General features: G+C 41.4%; 1 protein-coding gene across 1 annotated transcript; it reads left to right on the top strand.

The window, feature by feature from the left end:
• Window positions 1–1209: 1209 nt before the first annotated feature.
• LOC104531153 (arf-GAP with GTPase, ANK repeat and PH domain-containing protein 1-like) lies at window positions 1210–11021 on the top strand (the record flags this gene model as incomplete). Its single annotated transcript, XM_010175958.1, has 3 exons — window positions 1210–1364; window positions 3767–3857; window positions 10799–11021. Coding segments are annotated over 3 exons (469 nt in total), but the record flags the coding sequence as incomplete, so codon positions are not given.
• Between the last annotated feature and the right edge of the window lie 4107 nt (window positions 11022–15128).

The raw sequence follows: 15128 nt of genomic DNA, 5'->3' as shown, positions 1-15128 counted from the left end.
CCACTTATCCCCCACACTATTTTTTTTAGTAAAACTGCTACTTCATGCACTTGGAAATCACCTTCACCTCCATGTTCATTCTCACCTAAAGGTGCAAAGTAACCTTCTGCTGGTTTTTTTGAGACTTCATTAAAGCATTTTAGGCACTGGCCTTGCTAGGGTGGAGTTTATCAAAAGAAAACCAGTTGTCCCACAGGTTGAGCAAATGACTGCCAGTGAGCAGCAGTACTGACTTTAAAGGTAGTGCTGGATTTGTCACTTGTCTTTGGATGCTTCTGGATGACAAGGTAATGCAGGAGTTTCATGGCTCTGAATATATAATAAGTCATTAGCAGACAAGAGAATGTAAATGCTCTTCCTAAAGCTCATTATGGCTGATGTTCACCAGAACTTTGTGCTCTATTATCCTGTTCCTTTCATGCTTCACGCTTGCCCTTCCCAATTCCACTCGCTCTGTTTCATCTTCCATGATTTTTTTTTTTAATTTGACTTTGGTGTCCCACGTGTAGTTAAGACACTGTGTCCATTGAGTTCAGTCCTGCTGGCATTTTCATATGCTGCGCTCCTCTGGCCTGAATACTTGTCCTTCTACTCCAGTAGCCCTGAGGATATTTCCTTGACCCTTTCTGCTAGCTTCTCAGATCATTTTCTCATCTCCCGTGTCGAACATGAATGTTGAATAGGTTGAACTGATTTTAATCCTGTGTTATGAGCCAATGTATTTATGCTGTAGCCAAGAAAATGTACATATCTACTTTTAATATATCTGTGCATGGAAACACCTGCTTAAAGCAAAAGGGTAAATTGTCCAATTTTCTGTATTGTCAGCTCCTTAAAGTCTATTTGTCTTTAAAGTTGTTTGTGACACACTTTGGCTTTTACATTAAAGCCTCAGGTTTAAGTCTATAAGTAATGTTTGTTAGCCTCTTGGTGTTAGAGAAATGTATAGACTCGACACTAAACACACACAGGAACTGAATGTTTACCCAAAATAACACTTTATCTACGTAACACATGGAGAGAAAACACAGTGGATCCACAAGTCATTTTCTGATGGAGGGTAGTTGGATACATTTAGCCTCAAACCTCAAATGTCCAGACCTGCATTTGTTTGTTACATCACAGAAACACTCATCAAACAAGATTATTTGAGCCTAGCTATCGATATCTTTAACCTTTTTCTTCTTATTGGATGTTTTTTTTTTCCAGAACAAGAAGAAAACTTTGAGTTTATCATTGTCTCTCTTACCGGCCAGACTTGGCACTTTGAAGCTACCACATATGAAGAAAGAGATGCGTGGGTACAAGCCATCGAGAGTCAGATCTTGGCCAGTTTACAGTCGTGCGAGAGCAGCAAGAACAAGGTATGGAACACAGAGTAAGACTGAATATAATGAATGGTTGGTTGAGCTTTAAAAGGAAAGTAAAATCAAGAACTTTGAATTTTAAACCTGTGCTCCTAGAGACGTGCAGGTGTTAAACACACAACAGAGCAGTGTCAGTGCTGCATGCTTATCTCAGACACTTCAAGACAATTAGTGCTGCAGCCTGTTTTACAGTTTATTTTTCACAGCAGTTGAATTAAAGGAGCTCCTGGATGATTTTTTTTTTTGTCTTCAGTATTGCTCTTAAAATTTTGCCTGAAACCTGGGGCTAGGTCATGGACTCTCCCTACTGAGAAGATGTGTAGTGCAGTCACTGCTGCAGATTCAGGGTTGTTTCAGGTGAGAGGACTGCAGAAGGCTCTTTAGGAATAGCCCTGTCTTGGAGAAGAGTGGAGGCAGACCCCAAAACCAGCGTATTTACTGTTCAGATCTCTGGTTAAATCTACTCAGCTCTCACATGGCAGAATTTAACTAAGCATTCTGGTTGGCCTAACCATAAATGTGCAATCATGTTCAGCAACAGGACTCTGCCATGATGAAATAATACAAATCACAGGAATCAAAATAAAGCTGTTGCTTTTGTGTCTGATGCTTTACAAAGCCTAAGCACAATTTTTCTTTTCTTTTTTTTTTTATTACACTGAATTAATTTTTTATGGTTTTGTGCCTTAACTATATAACAGAAAGCAAATCCCAAAACTGTTCATCAGAGCTTTTTGGGAGAAGATGAACATGGCCTGAGAGGAACAGGGCTTCTACCTTGCAGTGCTTTCATATCATACATAAATGATAATAATAAATAATAGAATATTTAAATAATGACATAAATAATTTGTTCTCCTTTCCTGTCAAAATAAAAAAATAAAAGTTTAAAATCTGAGACTTCCTTCAGCCATTGCTCATTTTTGGAAGGGCAGGAGAACTTCTGCTTCTTGAATCTGTGTTTGCAAACACTTCACAACTAGAGAGCAAGGTGTTAAGTCATAGTGGAGGGAGAGAAGTGGAGAGTAATTATTCAGCCCTATAAATCCTTTAACATTATCCACCTAACCAGATGTCTGTAACCATTTTATACTGCAAGGAGAAGGCTCATATTTTGAAATGAATTCCTGCTTTCATTGCCCTGATCTACCAGAGTACATCAGACACCAGTAATTACCATCCTCGTAATATGATTTACTTCCTATTTTGTTTAAAAAACTTATGTATTTCCAGTAGGTATTTCTGAGATAGAGAAAAATCCCTGTTTATCAGGTTTTTTGGGTTTACACATTTAACTGTGTATGTTAAGGGAGCACAACAGAGGAAATTTGTACCATAACACCTATATAAAAATACTAATGCAAAAGAGGGTAAAGAGTGGCTGGTAATATTTACTCTGCAGCACCTACAGAGAAGATTGGCTTTTGTGTATATTAATTTATTCTTTTGAAGGGGAGAATCCATTTATAAGATTATACATATACAGGGACCTTCTTGGCTTATCTATTCAACCTGCTACAATGCTCAGAGAGGTTTTTTTTTTCCTGTAAAGTATTACTGAGGTCTCAAAACGTGTCAGAAGAACATGCTGGAATAGCAAAGTGCAGTTAGTTGGGGAGGTTTAGTAGGTGTTCTATTGATAGCTCAGGAGGACATATCTCTACATGGCCGTACTGAAGACCTGGTCCTCATCCTGCTTAAATCATTGCAAAGAGTCCATCACTTGCTACAGCTAACAAATTTCTTCTTGGAAAGCCAACAAGAGAGTTTAGTTGGGTAGAGCTGAACTACTTGTGTATTGTGACAGTCTCACCAGGTCCAAGTAGAGGTCATTGGCAGGTCATCATGGAGAGAATTTAAATGGGAACCATCTGATTAAATCTGACCTTTTGATGATAAGGTCTCAGTTGCTTTTGCAAACCATCCCTTAGTCTTCATTAGCAAAAGCATAGATATCAATAAAATAAATTGATTTTATAAAATAATATTCTTACCTAATTTATCTCAAGAAGCAAACCTGCGCTGTGACTACCGTTCTTGTGAATAGCAGGGTTGATTTTCAAGCTTGATTTTCCTCTGTGTGGTCTCCCCACTTGTTAGAATCCAGGCTGGAGACTCTCAAACTCTGGGAGCTCCTGCACAGGGTGGAGAGAGCCCTGGGGGAAATCTTGAGCTGTCAAGAAATATGGGAGGAAAGAGGAGTCCCAGCTTGGCAGGCATGGACTTGCAGTGCTTGGAGATGCCAAAGGTTCACCATTTCTTGAGAGGCAAACCAAGAACTTGAGGTTCTTCAGTCACGTTCATTCAACCTTGGTCTAACCTTTGGGTTTTGCTGTTCACATCATCTAATTTGATTGAGTTCTGATTTGTTGCTTGTGCATTTCTTTACATCTACGCAGTCCCGCCTGACAAGTCAGAACGAGGCCATGGCCCTTCAGTCCATAAGGAACATCAGAGGCAATTCCCACTGCGTGGACTGCGAAGCACAGAGTAAGTACGGCCACTTGGCTGCGGAACATTGACAACCTCTCCTTCTTGGCCAAGGAAGTTGGCCAAGAAGTTGTGACTTAAGTGGACACCTGCCATGGACTTTGCCTTTTTGGTGTGATGTTCCATATGTTGTTTGCACTTTTCTTCTTCATTATGGAGTTTGCTTAACCACACATATTTTAATGTTAATTCATACTTAATATACACCGTGTCAAATGCATTCTGATATTTTTCCCCTTGCTGTTTGACGTGCCACTTTGAATGTTAGCGTTTCTTCACTTTCCTTTGAAGAAAAGGAAAAAGAAGTTGACTTCAGTTACTTCTATTTCCCTCCTGTTTTGCGTGGAGAGGGCACATGTGCCCTGGTAATATTTTCAAAGAGGTGGAGCTTGATTGGTGGGTTTTTTTGGTTAGGTTTTTTTAGGGTTACTTGTCAAAAGAAACCAAAGTCATTGCTCATTATATCTGGATACTAGAAAACTGATTTGGGATTTTTTTTTTCTCCTCTTTGTGTTTCTTTCCCTTTTTTTTATTTTTTAAAACATATACTTAGTGTTCAGAAAAGTGTTCTCAAGAATACTTTGAGCTGCAGTTCCCCTCACTAACCCCGGCTGAGGTCATTATTCTGGTGCTCTTTAGTTCCAAGGGTTTGCAACAAAGCCACAAAAAGGAAGTACTCTTGCTCTAAAGCAATTAGTTGTAGAAGCAGAAGGATTGAGAACTTCTGCATTTTTATTTCTTTGATATTTGAAAGCCAGAACTTTTCTTAAGATTTTTAGATTTGCTCAAAATGGAAAAAAAAAATATTTATTGTTTTTCAGGTAATGATTATTTTTTTTTTAAAAAAAAGATTTGTTCAGGATTTTTGACTACTGCTGTAAGCCATTCTAACATCCCAGTTAACTTTAAAATGAACATTGGTACGGAAGTGCAAGTGCTTTTGCATGACTAATTTGCTATGTGTATAGTTAGCAATTGAGCTGGTTCAGTCATCCACCAAACAAAGCTATTATCCTCTGCCTCTGCCTCAGAAGGCTTGAAGGGGGAAGGTGGTGAGCACATTAACAGCCAGTTAAAATTAAAAAATATATATATTTTTTTTTTCCAGTCCATACCATTAAAATGTGGTTCACATACAGACAGATTTTAATTGCTTCTTTTGAAAACTGTCAGATATTCATGTGCCGTCCATAGGAGATGGATGAAGAACAAAGGCAGCTGCCCTGTCCCCAGCAGTTCAGGGATGTGAGCCCAGGCTGGACCAGGCTTTGAGCACCAGGACTTGAATCCTGTCAAAAAAAACCTTGTTGACCTGCTGGAGGGAGATCCCAAAGAGAAATATCACAAGGACTTTTCCCAGACAGGGAGAAAAAAAATAGCAATATTGATAAATTAAGGTCTTTACTTTCCACTGTCTAGTAATCCAGCATGAGATAAGCAAGGGACAGTGTTGGTTTGGTTGGTATTTTAACATATACAGCCCCAAGTGACTCTTACTTATCACTGTCCTTTCATATTCACCTGGCAGTCGTTCACATTTACACCAGAGCTTTGATATAGTTCAAGTAAAAGGCATAGAAGATGCTGTGCTCTATATGAGAAGGACGTGGTCTTGAAGTGACCTAGATGTACATTTAGCTCATTTGAAGTAGTCCCTGCCAGCAGACGACGATGGGAGAGGTACTGATTGCTGCTCCACTGACTGGACAGCTGTGGGTGGCATTTTCCTAGACCCTGCAAACTGGTCACCCAGGCAGAGGGGGAACCAGTGATCCCTTCACTGCAGATGACTTCCCACACGTGTCCCTTTGAGGTACCCATGATCCAGTTCAGCTCTACCCAAGGTGCACACTATCCCCAAGGTGCGTGTTTCTCTCCGCAGTCGTGCATGTGGCCCAGTATTTATGCAGCCAAACTAGATGTTTAATCAGGAAAATAATTGTGCAAGAAAACAGCACCTTTTTTTTGGGTTTTCCCCCTTTCAGCCTGGTTGTTTTTCATCCAGATTGCTTCATGGGTCAAGCTGGCCAGACATGCATAGTGCCAGCAGAAAGGGATGTGCCAAGAAACGTATTGCTGGGAGAGGGCAGGGTGGGACTGCCCTTTTTGGCAGCACTCAGTGCTCTGCCATGTAGCTTTTGGGGGCAGGGGAGTGATTTTGGAATCTCAACTGGAACCTTTTAATTGTTTGTATTCTTGGAGATGATTTATACCCTCATTGACGGCTCTTGCCATTTGACCTTCCTAATTTTAAGGCCACTGCCGTTCCTTTTGAAAAATTGGAGATACTTCCAAAGCAATAGATCTTAAAATGTAAATGCACACGAGGTGAACCTCAGCCCTCTGCTTTTTCGTCTGGGTTTTGCTTTATTTCCTTCTCTCCCTTTCTGCCTTGCCTGGGCAAGTCCTTACCCCAGGAGTATTTAGCATCACAAACACCAGCGCTCTTGGGGAAAGCCTACAGTAGTTTGCATCTTCACAAAGCCAGATGTTTGGGAGCAAAGGAATATGAGATGTTGCTGTCCCTCAGCTCTATTCAAGAGCCATCAGTCTTCCACTTCAGAAGTTTCATTCTTCCTCTTTCTAGAGCTGTTTGCCTTTTTAGCACTTCATCACAGCACTTTGTTTCACCAGGGCATTTATTCCCTGTTGGATGTTAATCAGCAGCAGTTGTACCAGCAGCAGCTGTGTGCTGCCAGCCTTCTGACCCTTTGCTAAAGTTTTGCCAAGTTCTTTGTTTTAATGTTTCCATCCTGGAGCAATAGATGAGGCAAAGTGATCTATAGGTGCTGGAGTTTTTGCCCAAGAAGGTCTTATTTCATGTTTCAGAAGGAAACTAATGTTGTATTTTCCCAGAGCATGGGAGTCCCAGTGCTGATGTCTGTCTGGAGAAGGCACTGAAAATGATCCAAACCCAGCTAAGTTCCTGCTCCTAAAAGATTTTAGCTCTTCCAGTCATACTGCTTAAAGAGCAGATGAGAGGATAAATATTAATCACTATCAAGATACCTGGAGAGTGTGGGATATCAAGTCTTTTCTGTTGTAGAAGAAAACAGGGAGGGCTTAAAGAAGAGTCTCATCATGAGTTTTCCAGTCCAAGCATCTAATAACTTAACTCTGGTGTATTTTGTATTTGAGAGCCAACCTCTGAAGTAATAACTTGGGTGGCCCTGGCAAACCTATCAGACCCATCACAAAATTAAATTTTATATGCAGAATAGAAAAAAAAACCCTTTTAAAGAGTAGAAAAGATGCAGACTTCTCTCTCTCTATTCTGCTGTGACATGCCTTCACCCTGGCTTCTTCTTTCCCTGGCTCTTCTGCTCCTCCCTTTAGAACTTCCCTCTACTCAGCCCAGCGCTATCTTACAGGTGTTGAACTCATCAGGATGCAGCATGGCAAAGCCTTTCATCAGCATCCTCGTGTCCAAAGGGATGAAGGAGATGGTAGGGAGGGGTTAGTCTCCTAAAAGAGCTGTTCTAAGAGCTGTCACCTTCAAATGATCAATCTGATTGAGGTGCAAGTCAAAGTGAGGAGGAGGTTTTTAGAGAAGGAGAGAATGAAACAGCTTTAAGAATATGGATAGCTGAAAACTGTAATCTGGGAATGTTGAGTGGTGTGAAAAAGCTCGGATTTGGTTTGACAAATTATAAGTAAAACAAAGGAAAATGAGCTTTATAGCACCTCTAGCTGCATTGCATGGACTTTTTCCTTCTTTTACCATCAAATCTGGATGTGTGCGTGTGATTTTAACTACTCTGAGCACCCTCCAACTCAGAGTTACTGTTAGGAACAGCAGGAAAAGGAAGCTGCTTTTTTATTATCATCTTCTTAAAAAGAAAAAAAACTTTGAATAGTTATGTTTTGCTAACAACATGTGATTCTTTTCTGTATAAATGTGTGCTAACAATTTTCAAATATCAGATTTTAAAAGTGCTTAACCTACATATGGAAAGAGGGAGATGCAGATAGGAGCAGTGAGTTGCAGGGACATCCCTAAGCAGGTAGTTTACAATAACTCACTTAATTACTGCTGGGTAGTGACTTCAGTCATCCAGCATACATCCTTTTGAGCAATTTGTCATGTGCATACACTGAAACACATGTCCTAAGTGACATCATGTCTGGTTTTTCCCAGCATCCATCGAATGATGCCACTTGTCCAAGCTCCTCATTCAAGCCCCATAGAATCATAGAATCATAGAATGGTTTGGGTTGGAAGGGACCTTAAAGCTCATCCAGTTCCACCCCCCCTGCCAGCACCAGGGACACCTTCCACTAGACCAGGTTGCTCAAAGCCTCATCCAGCCTGGCCTTCAACACTTCCAGGTAGGGGGAATCCACAACTTCCGTGGGCAACCTGTTCCAGTGTCTGACCACCCTCACAGTGAAGAACTTCTTCCTAATATCTCATCTAAACCTCCCCTCTTTCAGCTTAAACCCATTTCCCCTTGTCTTGTCAGTAGTTGCCCTTATGAAAAGTCCCTCCCCAGCTTTCTTGTAGGCCCCCTTCAGGTAGGCCCCCATCTCGCTCTGCGTTACCCAGTTGTAACCAAGACCAAGAGGTCTTGTTTTGCTCTGGATGTCTATATTTGCCTTTCCTAGTTTGCCACCTTCGAACTCAGCTGTGTGTTGTCAGATTGTTGACATTTGAAATGCTATCTTGACAAAATTTCACTTGGTTATTGCTTTGGTGGGCTACTTCAGTCATCCCAGCACTGTCAGGTAGAAGTAGGTGAATATTTTAAAAATTTAATTCAGTGAAAGATAGACTAGATGTGCTTCAAGTACACAGAGGTATTTGGGAGGGGGGGTCAGGTCCCCAGCATCAATCTTGTTAGAATAATTGCAAAAATATTAATCAGTATTTTTTCTCTTCCTTCATTCTGAGTTTGTGCTCCTTTGAGCTCGTTGCACTTCTTATTTTTGTGACAATAACTCTGGCCTTTGCAGGTCAGGGACAGAGGTTTCATTCCGAGTCACAGTTTGCAAATTTTAAATTATTATCTGCTCTGTTTAAGCTTTTACTGAAAAATTAATATTTTGGGATTTTTAGCCTGTTCCAAATATACTACTTGTTCCCCCACTGGCAAGACACCGAAACTGGTGGAGGTGACCTGAAGAAATAAGCAGGAAGGGAGGTTGTCTGGGTTGAAAGGAGGTTGTCTTGGCATGGTTGTCTTACCAAGGACTTGGAAAGCATGGTAGGAGTGCTGTCTCACCTTATTTTTTGGAGATTATGAAATGCCTGCACTGTATTCCTAGTATAAGACTTGGTATGGACAGGAACTTTTTAAACAAAAGATCTATTTTTCTGCTCAAGTGAAATAAGATGAGGGTTTGTGGTTTTTTTGCTAGAGATATTTTCAGATTTCTAAGGACTGACTGAAAAATGTCAGTCAATGCTTTTGATGAAACATGGGACTTTGTAATTAAAATTATCTGCTTTTCCTTTCGTATTTTTTGTCCAAACGTGACATGGCAAAGAACTAGGAAACATTTTGTTTCTATGTACTTCAGGTGCCAAAAATAACTTTTTCATTTTGGTTTGTATAAAGTACAAAGAAAGGCCCCCTTCCTTGTAGGGGGCCTACAAGGAAGCTGGGGAAGGACTTTTCATAAGGGCAGTTAATGACAAAACAAGGGGAAATGGGTTTAAGCTGAAAGAGGGGAGGTTTAGATGAGATATTAGGAAGAAGTTCTCCACTGTGAGGGTGGTCAGACACTGGAACAGGTTGTCCAGAGAAGCTGTGGCTGCTCCTCCCTGGAAGTGTTGAAGGCCAGGTTGGATGAGGCTTTGAGCAACCTGGTCTAGTGTAAGGTGTCCCTGCTGATGGCAGGGGGGTTGGAACTGGATGAGCTTTAAGGTCCCTTCCATCCCAAACCATTCTATGATTCTATGAAAGTAGAAATGAGTCTTTGGATGAAATTTCCCCAAATGGAAGGGGACACTAGAAATTAATTTTCTATCAGCTCTGGATTTTATTTAGATTTGACTAAAAATTTCCTGCCCTCTTGATTCATCACCATTTTCCTGCTTGGCATTCGTGATAACCTACTAGTTCTTTGGGGGGCTCAGGGTAGGGCAAAAATAAAAGATGTGACAACGGGGTGAGGAGAAAAAAAAGCCACCAGAAATTCCTCCTGTACATCTTTCATTGCATTTGTTAAAATGAATGTTTGTTGGAGGGAGGGAGATTCATACACATCCAGATTTAAATAACACAGGACAGTGACAAAAAAAGTGAAGCATCTTGGGAAAGGACTTTGAATCTCCTGGTTTTTGTCAGGTTTCTCACAGCCTTGTGGTTTGCCGGGATATTTTTGTGTGCGTCGGTGGAATCCTTCTGGCTCGTACACTGAAACCGGGACTGTTCAAAGTGTCACATTTTCATCTTAGTACTTATCTCCCTGATCTTAGAGATGAAAACATACCCCATAGTGTGTTAGATGTGAAAGCCACGTGTAGGTGATGATATAGATGGTTATTAGGGGAGTTGATCTAGTTAGCAACAGAGACATTGTATCTAGTCACTCTTTTTATTTTTCCTCCTTTTTCTCTTGTAATGGGCTACGAGTGGCTCTAGATTCCCAAGGAGGGGCTTTCTCCATGACTTCATCATCAGCTGCCTGCCACTGCATTTATATTTTCTTTGTTTCTTCTTTTTTCTCTAACTCATTTCTTCTTTTGACTGGAGGTGGAGTGATACATCTTTTGAGGACTGACCCACCTCCACAATATTATTCCTTGAGGGTTTCTTAGAAGGGTTAGTATCTCCACAGGGCAAAACTAACCCTACTGGAAGACCTCCCAACTGTGCTTTTGGACAGGACACCTGTGTTTTTTTCCTCCAAAGTCAAAATCTTTACCCACAAACATAAACTGTAAAGTTTTGTTTGGTGTTTCGTTGTACTAATTGCTTGTATCTCTTTTCCTGTAGACCCCGACTGGGCCAGTTTGAATCTGGGAGCCCTCATATGTATCGAATGCTCAGGTATACACCGAAACCTTGGCACACACCTCTCCCGGGTCCGCTCTCTCGACCTGGATGACTGGCCCATAGAGCTCATCAAGGTGATGTCTTCTATCGGGAATGAGTTGGCAAACAGCGTCTGGGAGGAGAGCAGCCAGGGCCATATGAAACCTTCATCAGACTCCACAAGGTAGGCTTGGCTACTCCATCTCACCGTGGCACGCAGCAGGCAGGTAGGATGTGATGCTGCACGGGACCAAGGCTGCAAGCTATGAGCATGTAAATCCTCCTTTGGACTTTTCAGTCCAGGCTGGTGGAGTGTTGCAACATTTTACAACACAGGCTTTTAAAACTCTCCCTCGGCTGGCATCTTCTAAAAATCATTACATGTACATCTCTTCACTGCATGCCCAGGAAGAATGTGTGTCAAAAAGGGGGGGAATGTCAAAAGTGGAGTGACCCCGTTACTTTTTCATTCTTGTGAAGGTTTCCTCAGCAGCTCTACAATTTTTTTGTTCAAATGACTGACTGACAAAACAGTGGGAGATTGAAACCTCCTGCCTGGTTGTTCCTCAATCGAAATTACACTGTAGTGTGTTTCTTTGTTTTGGTCAGCCACAAAGTTCCTGGCTCTTGGACTATCAGTTTGTGATTCATAATCTGCCTTCAGTAAGTTAAGCTCACTCAGGAATTTGTACCTGGCCATCAGGTCTTTGGGTTCTCATCATGGATGTTGAAAGTCCTGCTCACTGTGGACTCTCTTACTTTTTTTCTGTGATACAGGTGAAACCATAAGTTATTGGGGGGGTGTGTTTCCTGTGAGAACAGTGTTTTACCTATCTTCTTTCTGCAATATGTTGTCCTACCAAAAACTAAAGTTCTTTTATGCTTAATTTATCTGATCAGTGTCAAAGAAAGATGTTTTGAAAATACTTCCCTGATTTTAGTAGATTTGAGAAGTAAGTGCTACTCATTCTAACTGATGTATTGGCTTGGGGGAAGCAGTGACCTCTGGCAGACTGCCTTTCAGCAAGGGGGTCAGGCAGGAGAAAGACCTCCTGTACTTATGGCTCTGTCCAAGTCCCTTGGAGGAGGGTGGAGAGAGGTGGGGGTGGGTCTGTTCAACCAAGGCCCAAGGGACAGGACAAGAGGAAATGGGCTCCAGTTGTGGCCAGGGCAGTTGAGATGGGATGTGAGGAAGAATTTCTTTGCTGAGAGGGTTCTGAGGCATTGGAAGGGGTTGCCCAGGGCAGTGGTGGAGTCCCCATCCCTGGAGGGAATGAAGAGTGGTGTAGACATAGTGCTGAGGGACATGGGTTAGTTGGGGACTTGTCAGTGTTGGGTTCATGGTTGGACTCTATGATCTTAAAAGGTCTTTTCCAATCGAGGCCATTCTGTGACTGCCTTGCACAGCTGGACCAACCTTTGAAGATGTCTTCAGAAGTGTGTTGTAACTGTTTTAGGAGGAGTTCCAGGGAGGCAGCCTGTATCCGAGCACCGGTCGGTCCCCGGGTAGCCAGTGGCACGATGCAGGTTTAGCTGTCAGTGTTTGCCTCCTGCACACGAGAGAAATCAGAGGGATTACATTCCAATTTTGTTCATGTCTATCTCCGGGTCCTGCTTTTTCCAGTACCAAATCAAGTGCAATTCTAACCTGGGAGCATATCCCTGGGCCACCTCCTGCAGTGTAGGAGCAGGTTTGTACTGTTGTCCCTAATAAAGTCAACTGTTTCTTATTGCCTTATTTCGTTAGCACTGAAAAATGAATTTGTGGTGCCACCTTTGGTTCATCTTCGAGAATGAAGCCAGTACATTAATCAGGCTACTTAGGTGAATGAATGTGGATATCAAAGTGTTCAGGGAGACCTACACAGAGATTGTGTTCAGACATAAACTGTGTCTCTGCTGGATACGTGTGTGCTATTAGACAGCTAAGAAAATTGTTTCATCAGGTAACCTGAAAACAACTTATTGCTTTCTTTCAGTCATTAGTATTACTTTAATCCAGAGATCTTCTGTTGTTGCATCTAAAACATATGTTGCTCCTTATTACTGAGGTGAGCTGGAGAGATACCTCAATTCTAAATATTTTTAAAAGGAAAAGGTATTCACTCAATTGATTTTTTAAAAAATATATTATTTTCCCATTCGTACATCAAAGGTATTATCATGACAAATATAAAATACATGACTGTGATGAAAAGAAAGCCATCCATTTGAATTATATTATTCACATTTTTATGTTTGGAAGTGAGTTTTACTTATAGAAAATCACTTTTGTTCTCTCTGTATTTCATGCTCAGAGCTTATTTTAATTCTTGCTTGTTTCTGTATATCTTCGTGTTTATATTCAGCTGTTTATGTTTGTCAGTGACATAATTGCATTTTTCTTCCTGGACTGTAACATTTTGGAACAAAAGGTATAAAGATTCATTTTATAAATATGCATTTCCACTTATATGATGAAAGAGCTGTTAGAAAAAAAAAACAGAATTAAGATTTTGTGAAAATTTTCCCACAAAGCAATTGCAATATCGCTTTGCTACTCCCATTTTTTCCACTGTTTGCAGCAGGGACTGAAGTGATACTTTTCACATAAATTTCTTGACAGATCTGTTTTTTTCAAGGTGTGCACCTCCTTTTGTACGTTACTTTGGTCATCATGATATTTCAGTCCAAGATGTGGCAAGAAAATAAGCTCAAATTCTTAAATTTAAGTTTCTTTTTCTTCATTTTCTCGCTGCTGTTTGCAGTTTCGCGTGAGGAATCCTGTCAGAAGCAGCTACAATGGACTTCATAGATTCATAGAATCATAGTGGGGTTGAACAAATCCCCCTGTTTTTGTTGTTGAGGTGGGGGAGGCGATTGAAGTTGAGGGACTTGGGGAAGAGGCAAGAAAGTAAGCCAGTAGAAATGTGACTGGGGAGCGGAGATTTGGAGTTCTTGTGGAGGAGGGATGGAGGGAGTCAAGGATATTTAGAGATCGAGGAGGAAAGAATCATTCAGCAGAAATTCTGAAGGGGAAGAGAGGTGATAACTAGTGTTGGGGGGCTGTTCCTGCCCATGCTGGTGGGCTCTGGCATCAGCCAGAGTCTGAGAGCTACTGTACGCAGAGGTTCATGCATTCAACATGCCCCTGCTTTAATGAGTTTTCTTCTCACCAAAACCCCATCAGATGGGAAAGGGAAGTGCTTCCGTGTTTTCCCTGAACTTGCAGAAGGTTTCTTAACCATTTTCCCAGTGATTCCCAGGCTTAGCACAAAGCATCAGTAAAACACCTTAGATAAATACAATCTTCTCATGAGTTTCTTTATCATAGGCATGTCTCTTAACTCTTCTGTCTCCACTGTGCGCTCCACAAAGCACCCAAAGTTGTAAGCACCATGATGGACCTTCTGTTAATAGGCATTTGTAGAAGGGATCAGGCATACGTGGGTTTCATGTTGTATCTTTGTATTGGAGATGAAGCCATCAGGCTTTCTAGGGGCAAAAAAAAAAATGGTTATTGACTGCTCCACAAGTACTGAATCTGTTGGGCTGGAAGGCTTGAGGAGCATTCACATGCTGGACTAAAAGGAACCTGAAAGTCTTGCCATGGCTTCAGAAGTGGTCCCTTCAGCTTGGGAGAAGTCAGCACGGATCACTGCATCATTGCAGTGGCATCCCATGCATTTCTGTTGAGTAGAGACCCAGGGAGATGGATGTTTTGCAGGAGGGATTGCCAAATGGCTATCGTAGGCCACAGCAGAATTAAAGTCTTACTCAGGAAAATGTCACCAATATTTATAAAAATAGAGATAGGCTAGACTTTTAACACAGGTTGCATTTTTAATTTTGTACACTCAAGTTAAATATTATCAAACTTAAACCACGTCAAGTGTACCATAGTGCTGTCCTTTCCTAGTCATAGAATCCCAGACTGGTTTGGGTTGGAAGAGACCTTAAAGATCATCCAGTCCCAACCCCCCTGCCATCAGCAGGGACACCTTCCACTAGACCAGGTTGCTCAAAGCCTCATCCAACCTGGTACGCTCCAGTTTGCATAAAACTCTTTCTAAAGAAAGTCATGGGGAAAGATAAACCTGGAAATGCATTTTGCAGGTCAGAGTGGCTGTTGGGTTGGGGGGTGTGAACTCAAAGCCTGAGAATTTTGTAGTAAAACTATTACTACTATTGCTTCCATCAAGGATATTGCCCTTGATTAGTATGTTCTCTAATGTCAACGTGTGCCAGGTCTCATCAAGTCTCTCTCATCTCATTATAAAATAAGCAGATCCTCCAGGTCATTCGGTGCCTC

This window comes from Antrostomus carolinensis, unplaced genomic scaffold (genome assembly GCF_000700745.2).
Source record: "Antrostomus carolinensis isolate BGI_N321 unplaced genomic scaffold, ASM70074v2 scaffold30659, whole genome shotgun sequence".
Classification (NCBI taxonomy): Eukaryota; Metazoa; Chordata; class Aves; order Caprimulgiformes; family Caprimulgidae; genus Antrostomus; species Antrostomus carolinensis.
This window is presented reverse-complemented; position numbering and strand designations above follow the sequence as displayed.